The 18,364-nt window shown below is 32.2% G+C and overlaps 3 protein-coding genes across 4 annotated transcripts; 2 read left to right on the plus strand and 1 right to left on the minus strand.

Annotated features, from left to right (window-relative positions):
- The first annotated feature begins 1,390 nt into the window (after nt 1–1,390).
- LOC140883967 (zinc-finger homeodomain protein 11-like) lies at nt 1,391–2,704 on the plus strand. The gene has a single exon (XM_073290598.1). The coding sequence runs from the start codon at nt 1,698–1,700 to the stop codon at nt 2,598–2,600; it is 903 nt and encodes a 300-aa protein (XP_073146699.1). The 5' UTR covers nt 1,391–1,697; the 3' UTR covers nt 2,601–2,704.
- Nucleotides 2,705–10,128: 7,424 nt separating this feature from the next.
- Nucleotides 10,129–12,369, plus strand: LOC140882743 (large ribosomal subunit protein eL34-like). Its single transcript, XM_073288923.1, has 4 exons — nt 10,129–10,279; nt 10,439–10,518; nt 11,852–11,961; nt 12,046–12,369. Exons 1-4 carry the CDS (start codon nt 10,201–10,203, stop codon nt 12,137–12,139), a joined length of 363 nt encoding a protein of 120 aa, XP_073145024.1. The 5' UTR covers nt 10,129–10,200; the 3' UTR covers nt 12,140–12,369.
- Nucleotides 12,370–13,539: 1,170 nt separating this feature from the next.
- On the minus strand, nt 13,540–17,173 carry LOC140882872 (uncharacterized). Of its 2 annotated transcripts, XM_073289103.1 has the most exons (10): nt 16,800–17,173; nt 16,082–16,173; nt 15,718–15,825; nt 15,525–15,607; nt 15,142–15,275; nt 14,718–14,767; nt 14,492–14,584; nt 14,294–14,385; nt 13,887–13,993; nt 13,540–13,773 (listed from the first exon to the last, which is right to left on the minus strand). In XM_073289103.1, the coding sequence occupies exons 1-10, from the start codon at nt 17,016–17,018 to the stop codon at nt 13,732–13,734; spliced, it is 1,020 nt and encodes a 339-aa protein (XP_073145204.1). In that variant the 5' UTR covers nt 17,019–17,173; the 3' UTR covers nt 13,540–13,731. The 2 variants fall into 2 exon arrangements, with proteins under 2 accessions (XP_073145204.1, XP_073145205.1); XM_073289104.1 differs by lacking the exons at nt 16,082–16,173; nt 16,800–17,173 and adding an exon at nt 15,935–15,980 and having other exon boundaries at nt 15,718–15,829.
- Between the last annotated feature and the right edge of the window lie 1,191 nt (nt 17,174–18,364).

Raw genomic sequence — 18,364 nt, forward strand, 5'->3', positions numbered from 1 at the left:
TGGGTGAGAAACATTAATAGGCACTTCGATTCTTAAGCAAGAAAATATTGTGATAAAATGCTAGCTGAGTTTGTAGGATATTGCATTAGTCCGGGAGTTTATCCAGTGCGCATCGAAAGGTAGCTTCTACGGATTCTCACACCATAAAAAATATATAAATAAATAATCACGTGAGCACTTGGCCAGATCTCAGGAGTTAGATTCTCTCTGTCAACGCCTTCTTGAACTAGCATATCTTACAGGGCTTGTTTAGTGCAGTTTACCCAATTAGTTTGCAGGTTATTATCTTAGTTCGAGGGTTTACCCAATGCACATCAAAAAATAGTGACTACGGATTCTTGCGTCATATTTTTTAATAAATAAATAATAATAAATCATTTTTCCGTGCAAATATTTTTTAAATTATATAAAAATATGCGAACTAAAAAAAATCAATCGCATAAGCATGTCACCCCGTGCATATAGCACTCATATATATAATATTATATTTATATAGAACCTTTTCTAATAATTGATATTAAATATCAAATCATACATTTTATATGAGATAAATATTCAAAAGATATCATTATATTATAGGGTAGTCAAATTTAAAAATAGTCCCAACTAGAAGGATGCTACAAGATAAGAAGCTAGAAATCTTTTTCGAAAGTATAATTTTATTTATTTATTTATATCAGATCAAAATTTTATGATTAATTATCATTATATAACTGTTATACATACACACAACTACGCAATTTAAATTATTGCCACGTGTACGCTTAAAATAGGTGAAAAGACGCATGTGCCCCTCATGGGAAATAAATTTATTACAGATCTGTCTTTTTATATTTCTTGGTTTTATGACAACAACCCCATTTAATGTCCCCTTTAATTTTCCATGACCAAAGTTGTTGACATTATTTTGAAAAAAAGACCCTTTTCTCCTTTTTTTTTTTTTTTACCCACCCTCTTCACTTCTTTCAACTAAATCTTCCTTCAATTTACTTTACATTTAATCATCTGATTTATGTACATTTACACATTCATTATATACATTTGTATCCGTTTACACATGATGCATGTATAAATATTAATTTTTTAAAAAAATATATAGGTTTGTATGTATTAATTAAATTTTCGAATAAAATGTATTAGTGATACGAAATATATTTCACATGGATCGAGTTTTTAGTCTGATGGTGAAGATCTTATAATAATTACACGAATCGGCTTTAATTACTCGATTTCATAATATGCATTTATCTCAAATCTATTTTTTTCATTCGAATTCAATTTCAAGAATCGATAATTTCAATTTAAATTTAAAGAAAAACCACTTTTGTTCGGAACGAAAAACATATAAAAATCGCTTCGTGCAACGTATGTTCTACGCGCTACATTTTTACATATCATACGCATCGCGTGTATCTCACCCTCTTATAAGTTACATATATGTATCTATATACTATCACACTAATGTGTGATATGATTAAAGTTAAATGAAAGAAAAGAAGTGGAATATATAATTGTAGGTGAGATAATAGTAATCCCCCATCCAAAAGCAAATCCTTAAATTCGCATATAATCCCAAATTTCAAATCCCTAAATAGGACAAGTTCCACCATTTTCAGTGCCCTCTATTCCAAGCTTTCATCTTTAAGAACCCTAATTCCAAGATTTGTTGCTTAATTTTCTTGAAAAAAAAAAAATCTATGGACTTGGATTTGACCTCCACCCCATCCACTAGCTCTGCTGATTCTGGAAACGAAACCCCACCACCGCCCACGCAAATTCAGCCCGCCGCCAACGGCGCGGTCAAGAAGCTGCACCACCGCCCGCCGCCGCCGCAGCTGCCGGTGGCCGTGACGTACAAAGAATGCATGAAGAACCATGCAGCCACCTTGGGCGGCCACGCGGTGGACGGCTGCGGCGAGTTCATGCTCTCCCCGTCCTCCACCAAAGCCGACCCCACATCACTCACCTGCGCCGCCTGCGGCTGCCACCGGAACTTCCACCGCCGCGACCCGGCGGAAGCCTCCCCCACCAACGTCAGCACCCCTCCGTTCCTCGACTTCCGGCACCCTCCCCCTCCGCGGAGGTCCTCCCTCTCACCCTCCCCACCACCCCCGCAGCAGCCGTACTCCCAGCTCGCACCCCACATGCTGATGACCCTCAGCTCCGCGGTGGCGGCGGAGGAGCAGGCGCACCAGGCGGCGCCGGTGACTCCGATTGCCGGGAACCCGGCTCGGAGAAAGCGGTTCAGGACGAAATTCAGCCACGAGCAGAAGGAGAAAATGCAAGCCTTCTCGGAGAATCTGGGCTGGAAAATGCAGGGATGCGATCGGGCGGCGGTGGAAGAGTTCTGCCGCGGGATCGGGGTGGCGAAGGGGGTGCTCAAGGTCTGGATGCACAACAACAAGAGCACCTCCGGCAAGAAGAAAATGGACGGCGGCGGCGGAGGAGCTAACAACATCAATGGCGAAATGGTGATAATCTCGGAGAATAAAATCAACAAAGAAAACGAAGAAAACATCAATGGCGGTCATTTTCAGAATGAGATTAATGGTGGTGGAGTTCGTTTTCATGTTTCTAATAATTCAGCTTCGTCTCCCTGATCATATTGATAATGATTAATTAGGCTGATTAAGGGGTACTTAAAAATAATTTTTATTTTTAATATATGTGGAACTCACATTCATAATCTAATTATAATTATTAATTCGAGTGTTTTGTTTTAGCCTTTTTATAAAAAATTAATCTTGAATGTGAGAAGTTGATCTCTAGTCTGTGGTTGCAAAAAGTGCCAAATCTTTGTCCTTTATGGTTTAGTTGGATTGTGTGGTTTGTTGGATATCACTCATTGAACATTGAAAAATAAAAAAATAATAATATTTTATTTTGTCATAATTTGATAGAGATTTTAAAAAATACTTCTCACAAAAAAAAAGTTGAAAAATATTTCTTAAAATTTTCTCAAGCACCACCTTAAAACGACTCCAAAATTGGATTTTCGATGGTTATTCAAAGTTTAATTTTGATTATAACTTTTTATATATTTATTATTTAGTCCAACTTTTGTCGAAATATTGAAATGATATTAGACGAAATGAATGTGACATTGACAGGTGCTAATGTGACATTAAATATTATTAACATAATTAAAATTAAACTAGAATGAAAATGCGTTCAGAGTAAAATGAAAAAAATAAACAATTTATATGTTAAAATTAGGGAGAAATATATTTTTTGTCTTATTATTTATATTTTTTTTTACTTTTGATCCGATTAACGAATTTTTATTTTCAGTTTTGTAACCTGTATGTTTTTTCATTTTTTGTCCTGTTACGATGAATTTTTATTTTTAGTTCCTGTAATTTGTATATTGTTTGCATTTTTTGTCATTTAACTTATAGTTAGTTTTATTTTTTTTAATCTTTTTTATCGATCATAAAAATATCGAAAATAAAAAAATACAAATTAAATGATGAAAATGAAAACAATGTCCAAGTTAGATGACTATAAAAACGAAAATTTAACATAATAAGACCAGAAATGAAAAAAAATATATACAAATAACAAGACAAAGAATATAGTGTTTGAGGGAAAATTTTTGCCATTTAGACTGTATAGATATAGATACAATTTTTACTTTCTTTTCGCCGTATTTTATTTTTTTCAAAATTATATGGAAAATTTTATTTAGTTAATATTTTTTTTTGGAATGCTTATTATTATTGATATGTCCTATATGTTACGTTTATGCGACTTGTTGACATTATTGCATATCTCTGACATCTTTTTAAAATATTGCTTAAGCTTTTGGCTGGCAGGAAAAAATATCTCTCTCTTTTTTTAATTTATTTATTGTGATCTATTATTTTAGTATAATTAGTTTTGATATTTTTGTTAGTTTATTATTAATTTGTTATATAACTACCAAGAGATAGACATGTGTAGAGTTTCAGATTTGAGGATTCACCTTTTAGGGTTCACATGTGAAAGTCTTAGAATCTGGCCGTGATTATAATTACTATTAATTAATGCTTATGACTTTGTCCATTCCTAGTTGTTCAAAATTGGATGTTTACAATTAATTCTCAGCTGCAGTTTGTTCGATCAAACTTTGTGGGAAATTTTGTCTTCCGATTAATCTATTTTATAATATATAACATGATATCATATATATATATATATATATATATATATATATGATATCATGTTATATATATATATATATATATATATATACATACACATGTTTGTGTCTATTAACATACTAGAGAGTCAGCCATCCATTCATGATACCATTTTTTTTCTTCAAAAACTCTAATGAGACGGTTTTATATGTCAATTTTGTGATATGAGTTTCTTATTTCGGTTACCCATAAAAAATATTATTTTTTATGATAAAAATATTATTCTTTATTGTAAATATGAATCGAGATTATAATTATTATTATTAATTAATGCTTATGACTTTATCCATTCTTAGTTGTTCAAAATTGGATGTTTACAATTAATTCTCAGCTGCAGTTTGTTCGATCAAACTTTGTGGGAAATTTTGTCTTCCGATAAATCTATTTTATAATATATAACATGATATCATATATATATATATACATGTTCGTGTCTATTAACATACTAGCTACAGAGTCAGCCATCCAACTCATGATACCATTTTTTTTTGCATAAACTCTTATGAGACGGTCTCACAGGTTAATTTTGTGATACGAGTTTTTTATTTCGGTCACCCATAAATAATATTATTTTCTATGACAAAAATATTATTTTTTATTGTAAATATGAGTAGAGATTATAATTACTATTAATTAATGCTTATGACTTTATCCATTCTTAGTTGTTCAAAATTGGATGTTTACAATTAATTCTCAGCTGCAGTTTGTTCGATCAAACTTTGTCGGAAATTTTGTCTTCCGATTAATATATTTTATAATATAAAACATGATATCATATATATATATATATACATGTTCGTGTCTATTAACATACTAGACAGCCATCCAACTCATGATATCATTTTTTTTTGCAAAAATTCTTGTGAGCAGTCTTACAGGTCAATTTTGTAATTTGAGTTTTCTATTTCGGTCACCCATAAACAATATTATTTTTTATGACAAAAATATTATTTTTTATTGTAAATATAAGTAGAGTTGACTTATCTCACATTACAAAAGATCTACTCTTATATATCCCATAATTTTAAAAAAATAAACATTTTTTCCCTACATATCACAAGACCACAAACAAAGTAAAAAAACGAAAAAAAAAAAAAAAAAAACTCTCACATCGTCTTCTTCATTACAGATGGCTCACATGCAGAACAGAGAATACCCAAACCTCATTTGTTTTTTCTTAAAGCCCTCGTTTCGCTTCTTATTTCTTCAATAACAATATAGGCAATACAGTTTTGCATGTTGTTTGATTATTGTGAATTATTTATTTGAAAAAAATTGATTGATGTTTCTCAAATTTCACATTGTTTATAAGATCTTCTTGATGGTCTTGGGACTATCTAAGTTATAGTATCAAGCATAGAACGAAGTTTTTCAAAGTTCAAACTCATCAAAAATTTTAACTGATCTTTTTCGAAAAAAAAAAAAACTTTTTATCCGATCAACAACGTGACTAGATAGATTAAATGGATTTGCTATGTTATCAGTCGAGAAATAAATTATTCAACAACTTGATTATATATAGTTGATTATTTTTTTGGCTCTAAAACGGTAAGATGAGTAGTTTTAATGGTCATTTGGACATGTTTGATATTGTTATTCAATTATAATATAAATAGTTTTTGGACATTTTTGATATTGTTATTCAATTATATTATAAATATTTTAATATCGCATATTTTTTAATTTTTTATATTAATTTTAACGTATGGATTTAATTAAAAAAAATATTCTAAAATGAAAAAAAAATGAACATAACGTTATGATTTAAAGGTCTTTAAAAATTAGACTCAGATAAAAAATGGTTAGATCAATCCTTCGTACATATTATATAGTTCATACTTCTGAAATGTCATTTCCACTTGGCTCAATGGGGTTCAATGTTAGCTGGTGGCCATTAGGATCAAAATAAAAACTTTTATTGCTCTCCACTGGTCGATTCATATATAGCTCGAGTCCACTAATATTAGCGCGCCCACACACATATATATATATATATAGTGTGTGTGTGTGTGATATATATATATATATGTATGTGTGTGTGTGTGATGACTTGTCGCATTTTTTCGATACTATATTAGCGCAATCAAAAAATATTAATATTAAAATTGAACAATGCAAAACGATCATAAACTAAAATTACAATTGATCATTAATAATAAAATATAAAAAAAACATATAAGTTACATGAAAAAATGTATTTTTATTTTGAAATTGTTTTTATTTTGAAATTGTACGTCTTTATCGTAAACTGTACACTAATTAGTTGTACAAGAAAGAAATTTATCATTTTCAGGAAGGATTCAAATCAAATAATGGAACCTAGAGATCGACATGTGTTCTCATTTTCATATAATTTGTATATTTTAATTTTTGTTCCGCTAATTTGAACTTTCTTTTGTCGAAAGCGGTCGCAATATTTTGGGTTTTCTCTGGAAACAAAATCAAAATTTTAGACGACCCCATTGAAAAATTTTAAATTCTATAATTTAATAGAATCTAAACTTTTAAGGCAATTAAAGCCAATCGCCACTTTTTGGTTGGTTGCTATGGTGCCAAGAATTGAAGCGAAAAATTAATTAGCTGGCGTAACATCATTCCAAATCTCACTTATCATACATACATATATATATATATACATACATATATATATATATATACATACATATATATATATATATATATATATATATATATATATATTGCTTAACGTATTAATTGGATATCTATCATTATATGAATACAAGTTTATATTCACCGATCTTTGGTCTATATAGAATTAAAATTTTGGTCAACATGTACAAATAGGATAGTAAATAATGTAACTTCAATATGTAACTTAACAATTTTTTTATAGTTAATAAAATACAACATTTAATGATTTCTGGTTGGTATAATTCAAAACATTATTGTACAGTTATCCGATCCATTGTATATAGATTTTTGGTTTGAGAGGTCACGTACTAAGTGACGACGGTGTGCGACGATGCTCAAGATTATCTATTTATAGTGGAGTTCGATATTCCTCTCTTCACACTTGTGGTATGTTTAGTTTCCTATGACTTCCTATTTGGGTGTAATAAATACGAAGAGGAAAAAAATGAGAAGTAGATGACATAAACGGTAAACCTTGAGCCTATGTGTAAAAGCGAGGGATCTCACTAATAATAAATATATATTAAAATGTTAATATATATATATATGTATATTAAAAATTTCAATATATATACATATATATACTAGAAAAAACACTTTGTTTACATAACAATTAGGTTTTAAAGTTTTTTGGGTTCACAGGGATCCGTCGCTAGCAACGAGCTATAGAAAACAAGTTTTAACTTAATAAAACCACAATTTATTTTTTCCATTTTTTTTGAAATTTTATTTTGAAATTTTAATTTAAAGTCGATAAAGTATTTCTTTTTACTATTTTTAGATATCTTGAAAAAAAGTGAAGTAAAATGTTAAAATTTAGGTTTAATTTGATTTCAAGGGAGATGCCCATATTTAATAATAATCATAAAAATAAAAACAAAAGTTTAGTCATGACTCATGACCTCAATAAAGACTCAAGTTGAGTCCAATAATAAATATTGAAATTGGTCCAATTGAAATAGATGGCAGATGAACCGATTAACCCACTAATCCCAACAGAGACAAATAAGATAAGAATTTGAAAATGGAAATGAAAACTATCAAACCACGTACCTCGAACATACAAATCAAGTGCCCTGCATTCCTAGTTGTTAATCTTATTCAACTAACTTATTAATATGTATACTTGATAAGACTTGACTTAATATATATAAATCCGCCCATGCATGATCATATATTATTTTTGGTAAAATGATTAATATTCAATCTCATTCTATCTTGATTCAATTATTAGAAAGATCAAGAACAATAGTTGATCTTGCCTCAAGAGCAACGAGAATGAATTGTTGAGCTACTTTATAAGTTTTAAAAGATTTTAATAGTTACATCATTATTAATTATCAGCATTTGAAGATGAATAACTAATAAGACACTAATTTAATATATCGTTGAGATCGTACAATGATTTTTTGATTGATAAATGTAACAACATAAGAAACATATATAAAAAAAACGCATAATTTACATGATTTAACCAAATATACGAGTGCGAATAAATATCTAAATACCACTAACACATTTAAGGTAACCAACTTTCCTCTTTTGATCAGATATGCGCCACATACTCCAACATATACATCACATCCAATGAAGTTTACTCGAACGATCAATTGTTTGAATAAGTCATGTCGTGTTCATCCATTTGTTGTGGCAACCATTAATCCATGCCTTCTATATTATATTTACCAGTCATTAGACACCTGTCATTGGGGGGAATGGAATGACCTTTTGAGAAATATTTTTTATTAGTTTCATTTTATAATATAGTTTAGACTTACGGCAAAATATAAATTATTTAATTGCGATCCTTCATAATTGATTAAATGTCTAATGATTGAAAATCAAATCCAAAAAAAAAAAAGAAGAAGAAGAGAGTTTATGATTGCAACAGAAACTAGTATTTTATGCAAGCACTCATTGGGTGGGATTGAGTTTGTAAAATCTAGTTCTTTTCCATTTGTTAAAGACGGTTAATAATATTTTCTACTTAATTTTTACCTTAAATTGTCAACTACTAAATTAAAAGCTGTTAGCTGTCTAAATGGATTTTAGTTGTCAACAAATTGTTCAACACTGAAATTAGTCAACATAGAACAGGTCAAACGTTCATTGACTATTATTAGCATTAGTATTTTTTAGAATTTTCTTAAACTTTGAAACTTTACATTGACTTCATAATTGTCGTGATTAAAGAGAAATTGAAAGTGGGACTTAGGTTGTTGCATGATTCAAAATATCAAATTTATACAAATATTACTAGTTATCATATAAATTTTTGTGAGATGGTGATCTCATATGTCAATTTTGTAAGACATATATCTTATTTGGGTCACACATGAAAGAACATAATTTTTTTTAGCCAAAAGTATTATATATTTTTAAATATGGATATATTCGACACGTCTCACAGATAAAGATCTGTGAAACCGTGTCACAAGAGACCTATTCATTATTTATATATTTTGATAAAAAGATTAAGAATCTGTCTCTTGTGAGACATATCGATCAGACTCATATTTATAATTAGTATTTTTGACATAAACATCAATATTTTTTTTATGGATTAAGTTAAATAAAAGATCTGTCTGACAAAATTAACCCGTAAAATTATCTGATCATGACCTTTCTATTAACCATTTTATTTTTCAGAAAACGATATTGGTTATTTCAATTAATGAAATGAAATATTCGAAGAATTTAAACAATTTACAACAACTTGATAGGACAATTTTTTTTTTGATTTGGAGGATGTTTGACTAAATTTATTAAAAACAACTTATAAATTCTAGATTTAAAATTGTCAAATAAATTTAAATAGAGCTCTTAAGCTATTTTTAAGAGTTTATAAGCTATGTCAAATATAGTCAGTTGAATTTTATGATTAGATTGAAATCGATGGATCATTTAAATTAAAAAAAATTGCGTTAGTGAATAGTGACACCCATAGAATTCATGCGATTATGGAGATTTGTAATCCATAGTGTTAACTGTTAAATCGGAAAACAAATTGTTGTCATTACGCTTCCGTCGAATATAATGATGTCGTGTTTATAATCCTAAAGAAGGCCCAAATACTAAATGGGCCAAAAATGTTGTTTATTTCACGAAATAGGCCGAAAAAGTATTGGGTTAAATTATAAATAGCTTAATCCATATTGTCTTTAGCCCACATCCTTGATATGAAACTTAAGTTTATCGAGCCCAACTCCTTTCCAAATCCCAGCCGTGTATGTATACCCAAAGAAAAAAAGAAGATCTCAGCCATACATGCTAGGGTTTCAATCCAAGCCCCTCCATTTAAATAGCCTTACTTGCTGAAAGACTACCCCTTCGCCTCGGAGTCCCGTAATCCGCGAGAAAGGTGAAAATGGTGCAGCGGCTGACCTACAGGAAGCGGCACAGCTATGCCACCAAGTCCAATCAACACCGTGTCGTGAAAACCCCCGGTAATTTTGAAACCTTGAGCTATGAGGAGTGATTTTGTAGTGATTTGATGGACTTGATTTTTTTTGCCCCTACGAGTCTGATTTATTTCAGAATTCGTTGTGTTTTTGGTCGGTTTCTTGTTATGTTGATGGATTTTTTTGTGGTTTGTGTGAATACAGGTGGGAAGCTAGTGTACCAGACGACTAAGAAGAGGGCGAGTGGCCCTAAGTGTCCTGTTACTGGGAAAAGAATCCAAGGGGTATTCTCTTTTTTTCCCACTAATCTCTGTGAATCGACGTTTTTTAATAAATTGAATTGATTGTTTTGTTCCATCTGTTGTGAGCTTCATTTTTTTGGGATTTAGATTTCTTTAATGTTTCTTTGAGAAAGAGTGAGTCTTTCTGAGATTTTTATGAGTTCGTATGCGGTTTGTATCAGCTGGAAGATCTGAATACCCTTTTGTGTTGGCTGTTTGATTGTTCCACGAGTCATTGTGTGGTGTTGTTGAAAGTGTTGGTGGATTCAGGGGAATGCACATCTCATGATGTCCTCTTATGCTTATTTCTCAATTTGAGAGAATGGAACAGAAACGAGCACTTAATGCTATTCAGGATAACTCTGTTTATACTTGAATTTCAATGGCATTTGAGTACACTTAGACCATAGTTATTAGTAGTGGAATGCCCACTGATGGATCAAAGAACGGAGTGATGCATCCTTAGTGTAGAATCAGAAAGTAAAACTATTAATTACCTATAAAATATAATATTCGTGAGTCTATGAGGGAAGACTAAATGACTATTTTCTTTCATTTCATCTTGAACCTTTAATGCACACAAATGTTGGGACTTCCTGGTTAAGGGACTCTCTTCATAAAAAATCTGAGTTTTGGGGACACATGCGCCGAACCTTGTAGAGTTTGGAGCTTAGGTAAGTTGTATTTGGAGTGATGCATCCTTACGAGTAATAGTGTAGAATCAGAAAGTATAACTATTAATTACCTATAACATATAATATTCGTGAATCTATAAGCGAAGACTAAATGACTATTTTCTTTCATTTCATCTTGAACCTTTAATGCACACAAATGTTGGGACTTCCTGTTTAAGGGACTCTCTTCATAAAAAATCTGAGCTTTGGGGACACATGCGCTGAACCTTGTAGAGTTTTGAGCTTAGGTAAGTTGTATTTGGGCTTTTAATGAATGTGACAAGGGCTATTCATTCACTACGTTACTGTGGTTGTGAATACTCTCATGTTTATGTTGATGACAACAGGCCTATTGGAATGTGATATTTAGAGAAACTTGATTGTGAAGAATCCTTGGCATTTATGCTGTGTTGTACTGTACTCCATTGGTTAGGGTAGAATGTGAAGTTACTTTTTCTTGCAGCTTCAAATAGACGTAATGGTATTATGTCTTGTGAAACTGTGGTGGTTAGCATTGTCTTATGATCTCATTATGAGTATCTTGAAAATTAGTTGTTATCACTATTGGGTTTTCATTTTATAAATCCTGTACTTTTTGTCCTTAGCTTTCTTGTACTAAAATTTGCTGATCAATATGTACGATGTTATTTGTCATATTGCAGATTCCACATTTAAGACCTGCGGAGTACAAGCGGTCTAGATTACCCCGAAACCGGAGGACTGTCAACCGTCCATATGGTGGTGTGTTGTCTGGTAGTGCTGTCCGGGAAAGGTTCGTTTTTTTTAAAAAAGAATTCAGCTTGGTTTCCAGGTTTGTTTCTAATAAATACTAACACCAATCCTTGCATTAATATAGGATCATTAGAGCTTTCTTGGTGGAAGAACAAAAGATCGTGAAGAAAGTTTTGAAGATACAAAAAGCCAAGGACAAGCTTGCTGCGAAGAGTTAAAGTGCCGGACAGAGTCTGGACTAGTTTTGGATTACAATCGCTCAAGGAATCATGGAATTGTATTGTGAGGCATTACAGCTCAACTAATATCTATATTTTCTTTGAATTCTTGAAGAGTGACTTGTTTTTTTCTTCAGTTTGTCGAAAATTCAAAAGATTTTGTGATTTTCTCTATTTCACCTGAACTCGGTTGATTTCTTTGATGTAATTCTAGTCTTGGGCCTTTCTTACTTTTTGAGTCTCGTCTGCCAATTTTTGTTAGAATATGCTCTATCCCTTCTCCGTGACCAAGATTACAAATCCGAATCGAAATCATAAAGAATGCAAGTTTGACATATCTAAAGGAAGAATAAGCATCATTAATGGCGTTTTCTGAAGCCTTCAGGCTAGGAAATTTATCGTTCGCCATGTGTCACAATGTTTACGAGCCCAGTCTTTGGTTGCATCATGTAAAATTTACACTTTGATATGTTGATTTTCAAGAAAAATATCTTGGATAGTTGGATGTTGTACGGCCGTCTTAGAAGTTCGAATTCCATACAACTACACCAACCCCTTAAATCTAGAACTCAACAATGAAGCAATATTTAATTTACATGATTAATTCTTGTGGCAAAAGTTTCTCTACATTTCTTCAGTTAAGAAGATAATAAGCATACCCTAAATTAATTAAATGATAAATACCGTTAAAATGGTTCTCTTTGTTTATTTTAGTTTCTTACCACTTATTGTAGTCAAAGTTAGGATCTTTGTCCATACAATGTTTTTTTTAAAAATGTTATTTCACCTGAGTGTTGAAGTGAATCTATCAGAAATTTATGTTGTCATGTCAATAATTTAGATATCCATGTCAGGATTATGATGAAATAGTGCTAAAAAACCACAGATGAAAATAAGAAAACCTTAATTTACAAAATAAGACACAATTTGAACTTTAACCACTTAAAAAAAGAACAAATCCAACAACATATCATGCCAATTAGTATTGTCCTTGAATAGATTGATATTTTGTAAATATTTGTCGGATATGTGTCAAATGAGATGTTTGATGATCGCGTCAGATGGTTCAAACTCGTTTAAAAATTTGATTTCTAAAATACACCAATTTTTTTTGTTTAAAATAAAAATCCAAAACACCTTTACTTTTATTTTTTTTAATTTAATAAGAAAACACCTTTATTCTTTATAAAGCAAAACATAACAAAATAACAATTCAGATTCAAAATTTAATGGAGAAGAATTATTCACATGATTATACATTATATAGATTGAACAAAGGACTAAATTTACATTTGGGTGGAGGGATTCGGATTGAAAAAAAATAAATTTAATGGATGAATTTATCACATACTTAATTTTGTTAAAAAAAAGTCAGATTATCCAAATAAGTGTGAAAAGAATTAAATCTGGAACACGAAATTCTTCTGTTCATATGCACCACCCCAAAAATTAGTTCAGAAGGTATGTATACAGTATAAAGAGCACCTCTGTAGCAAAGTATGAACACATATACATCTCTCAGGTTCTAGAAGAGTAATACCAAAATTGGTTTAATACAGCGGATGCGCATGCTGCGCCATGGCATATCTGTATCAGTATGATTGTAACAATTCCTTGATATCGTATCCTTGGAGCTACAGCAATCCCAAAAGGTATATCTCAGTCAAAAGCGACTAAACATTATTATCCATTAAGGCGATGAAGCAAGCGTATAACAAGCTTAATGTTTGTCGTTAAAAAGAATTACCTGGAGAAAGGTGAGAAGCAAGATGACCCCAGAATTCCAAAAGGCGTGGATCGTGATTGGTGTTAGAAGGTTGCGCGTTTGAGCGTATGAGAATCCCAGAGCGGTTCCTAGATAAGTATACAAGGGGCTTAATCCAAATTCAACTGTAGTTCAAGAATGTAACATAGAAGAGTTCTTTATATCTAATCCAGTCCACTGCCTTGTTCATCCAAAGCCACCTTTACCTTGTTTTTTCCACGTCATGAGGTCAATCAAGGTACTTTCCACAAAATAATTAACACGCTAAATGACTAGCCAAATGAAAATTTTTCGGCGAAAGATTGGCATAAATTCAGGAAAAAGTATTAAATCCGCATCATGTGAGGAGTTTAGATTATTGCTTGATGATAGGGATGAGGAATATATACCAAGAACAAAGAGCTGAGGAAATTCTCCAGGAGTTAGATGCGCAACTGCAAATACCGAAGCACTGATAAGAACAGCAAGGGGCGTTGGCACCCTGCAGGAAAAGAAGGAAGGCCTGGTAAAAACTAATGAGCAAATTTTGCCATATAACAGTCCCATTTAAGTAATTTTTAGGAGTGTTGACACGTTAGGAGCCATACCACTTGGTCAACGACACCATAAAGAACCCTCGAAAGACCGTCTCCTCAAGAATGGGAGCCAGTACACCAGTAATACCCACCAAGCAGGCAGTGCTACATTAATAATATAAAACTATTAGTTTCCCTTCTCACATGCTCAAAATTATCTCATGGTTAAGAAGAACCAAATCACAAGGGATTTCGAGAACATGACATAAGAAGATTGGAACATTTTTCAGATCAATACCTGATGGTCGAAGATCCAATCAACGGAAGCAAGCGAATGAGAGCATCAGTCTATATCAAAGGAGAGTAATTTTAAATATTGCACAGAAGGTGATATGAAAGGAAGAGAGTAGTTTGTAAAACAACTAAAACAAAATGAATTCCACCTATTCAGTCAATAATAAATTGAGGATTAAGTACTTAATTAAAGATCGGGTAACAACTTGGTTCCATTTTTAAGAGATTGAAAAGGCCCTTGTTTGGTAACAGCAGTAAAGTTGAATCGTTGCCAATAAATGAACCATTTAGAGTTTAAATTTTTAGTCTATATTAGGACAAATGATGGCCGAGAAAATCACCTAAAAACTAATACTTTTCTTTCTTATTACGTGCAGCATTTCAGCATAAGACGAGTGCTAAAGAGCAGACAGTGCTTATATACTAACCTCTCTTGGAGGAGTCTCACCACTGAAAAAAGATACTGCAACTCCTGTCAAGGCTATAGCGGCTATGGCGCCACCAAGACCAATCCCAGCCCATAACAACCAACCTTTCTTAAGATTGAAAGGTTCTTTCAAATCTGAAACATGAAGTGGTCACAACTTCACTCAGATATTTTGATATCTGTTCTAAGTAATATACTCTATGGGCTATTCCCAACAAAAAAGAGTCAAATAAATACTAGGCCTATCTAAACTCTTTAACATTCAATTTTAATAATTGATTGCAGAGACATTTCCATTTTCCATGCAACTTCTCCCGAAGTCATTGAAATTTAGCAATAAAGATAGATTACTATCATAAACCATACGTGTCATGTGTCCATTACCGTAACGATAGATTTCATCCGGAAGGGGATTGTATGACTTAGTGAGGCTAAATAGAACTCCAAGAACTACAGCAGTCGCGATGCTACCATATATAGAGAGGGAAAAGTCAGAATCAATGGGGAAGATCAATAGCGGTACATAAATAATGAATAACAAAAAACCCAAACAAATAAATCTTAAGTATAAACGTACGTTTGATCCACAAACAAAATTTCCGCCTTCTCATCCAAACTTAACTCTTCAATTTTGATTCCCGAAAATGGTATTGTGGCTGCCTCAATGAGTCCTGTCAAAACAAAACTGTCTGAGGAATATTTAGTCTGCCGCGCCAAAATATTCACACTTTGCTGTAATCTTATAACATTCTGAAACTATGTTTTTTTTTTAAAAAAAACATTCTGAAACTTACCGTATTTCCATAGATTAAGTAGTACTCTCATTCAAACAAGTAGTAACAAAGATTATCATTTGCGATACCAAGAAATATCAGGATTGTGTACAATACTAATTGTGGTTAGAATGATGATACTCTAGGCGTAATAGCCAGTACATTCACCTCAATCCACATGCGAGGGAGGTGAGAGATATCGTCTGCCAGTTCCATGGTACATCCCATTGTTTCAATATTTGCCAATTCAATCCACTCTCCTGTGAAAACACAACAAACCCATCATAACAACTGATCGATAGAATCAAAATTATAGAGAATAGATATTGATATGGTGTTACAGAGATTGGCAATCAAAACAGTCTATACATTCGGTACTGAAACAGATTAGTTACTGCTTAAAGCCCGTATTTTCTACCTAAATTGAAGATTAAGAGTGGCTACCACCATGTTCATGGAATTCTCCTCACTTAAAGAGACACTTTGCCTCCAGCCACAACAGTGCATTTTACTACCACAACTCACATCTAAAGCCAGTGTTCACTTACAAAACAAGTGAATCATCGAACTGAATGGCGGAGGATTCCAATGCTCCACTATGGTATTAGTACAAGCTTCCCCTGATTTTCATTGTTTGATTGAGTAAATATTTAATCTTTATTAACTGTTATTATACCAGAATAGCATGAAACATAGCACAAAACCGGAGCACAAGATTTCATTCCAATTCACAATCCTCATCTATCGCACAATCAAAAATCGCGGCCATGATCCTGCTCATCACAAATTATCCTAAACCCTTTCCTTCCACAATCAAACTATCCATAAAAGTACACCACAACGCAAATTTTCCAGTATATATATTGTCATAAAGTATAAAGCTCACCTTTTTCAAAGGCTTTTCATCGCTATCATTCTTGAAACATGATACAGCAAAGAGCCCTCTCGTGGGGGGAACCCGGAGCCTAAAATCAGGAGCTAGCGGAGAAAAGGTAAGCTCCCGATAAATCTGAAGACGGGTATTGATTCGTGAGCAAAGCTTTGGCGATACAGAAAGACTAGAAGCTGAGGAAAGAGCCAGAAATGTGCATAACGTGGCCGCCATTTCTGAAACTCGGGTTCTTGATAAATCCTGATGGAAAGAAAGATAAGGTAACAAGAATCTTGGAATATGTTTTGGGGGATTTGAAGAGAAGACAAAGGGAAGTGCAGAAGTTAGGCCAAGGGCATCACCATCATCACATGTTCCTGTTTCGAGGGAGATAATAAAAGTCAGACGGGCTATTTTTTTTTTTTTAGAGTACAAGTACGATATTTTATTAATATTATAATTACACATACAATAAAGTAATGAAATTGCTCGCACAATTGATAAGATTTGAGCATGGACTCGAAACTTGCTTATCAGCGGAAATCGAACTTAAGACCATTGACAAGTCGACGGGCTATTATATGAACACTTGCACTATGTTTGGAGTAGTAAAAAATCAAGGGCTTAGATAAAAAGTAAACCCAACCTTGAAAATATTGGGTTAAAGTCGGGGGTTTCGACTTTCGAGTTCGAGTCACATCGGATTGGATCAGAAAATTGATTCGGAAAAAATAATCAGGTTTGTTGGGTTTTGGTCAACCCAAGTTATTCTTATTTTTATATGGAATTAAAAAAAATTGACTACGTTTTATATATTGTAATGCTTGAAAATAATAAATCGTATATTAAAATTAGGGGTGTTCACGGTTTGGATAACCGCCCGATCCGAACCGAAACCGAAAATTCGGTTTGAACCGAAAACCAAACCGATAATTCGGTTCGGTTTTCGGATTTTTGGTTTTTTTCTGCGGTTAAACGAACCGAACCGAAAACCGTTTTTTTTTTTGCTATTGGTATTGGTATTTGAATTTGAATTTCTTTACTAATCAATTAATATGTACATCAATGTGTGCTCAAAAAATTAATTTCATGGAAAAGCCGAAAGAACAAAATCACAAATATTTGATTTAATCATTAATTTTTTCCAAAAAATTATTCGAATAACTAAAAATATTTACTTTTTTTTAAAAAAAATTAGTTTAAATTTTTTTTTTTCAAAAAACCGATGTTTTTTTAAAATAACTGAAAAATCGAACCGAAAAACCGAAATAATTTTCATTAAAAACCGAACCGAACCGCTCAATTCGGTTCGGTTTTCGGTTTGGATTTTCGGAGAACCGAAATTTCGGTTAAATCAAAATTTCGGTTCGGTTCGAGCCAAACCGCCCGAATGAACGCCCCTAATTAAAATAATAGATTTTCTCATTTGATATTTATTTTGTAAAATTTTGATTTTTAAACAATTATTTATTTATTTTAGTAAGTATACTTTAAATTTTCTACTATTAGATTTCGGGTTATTTTCGGGTTGATCGGGTTAGTTGGGTTCGGGTTGATTATTTTTGGGCTGATTCGAGTTT

Source organism: Henckelia pumila, chromosome 2 (assembly GCF_033568475.1).
Source record: "Henckelia pumila isolate YLH828 chromosome 2, ASM3356847v2, whole genome shotgun sequence".
NCBI classification, from domain to species: Eukaryota; Viridiplantae; Streptophyta; class Magnoliopsida; order Lamiales; family Gesneriaceae; genus Henckelia; species Henckelia pumila.

Bases quoted from the DNA above. Each gene is read 5' to 3' on its own strand.
- LOC140882743 (XM_073288923.1), top strand. From the start codon at position 10,201: ATGGTGCAGCGGCTGACCTACAGGAAGCGGCACAGCTATGCCACCAAG. The intron at 10,519-11,851 runs GTATTCTCTTTT...GTCATATTGCAG, and splicing joins CTGGGAAAAGAATCCAAGGG to ATTCCACATTTAAGACCTGC. The intron at 11,962-12,045 runs GTTCGTTTTTTT...GCATTAATATAG, and splicing joins GGTAGTGCTGTCCGGGAAAG to GATCATTAGAGCTTTCTTGG.
- LOC140882872 (XM_073289103.1), bottom strand. From the start codon at position 17,018: ATGGCGGCCACGTTATGCACATTTCTGGCTCTTTCCTCAGCTTCTAGT. The intron at 16,174-16,799 runs GTGAGCTTTATA...GTGTTTTCACAG, and splicing joins ATGAAAAGCCTTTGAAAAAG to GAGAGTGGATTGAATTGGCA. The intron at 15,276-15,524 runs GTAATGGACACA...TTCATGTTTCAG, and splicing joins GGATGAAATCTATCGTTACG to ATTTGAAAGAACCTTTCAAT.
- LOC140883967 (XM_073290598.1), top strand. From the start codon at position 1,698: ATGGACTTGGATTTGACCTCCACCCCATCCACTAGCTCTGCTGATTCT.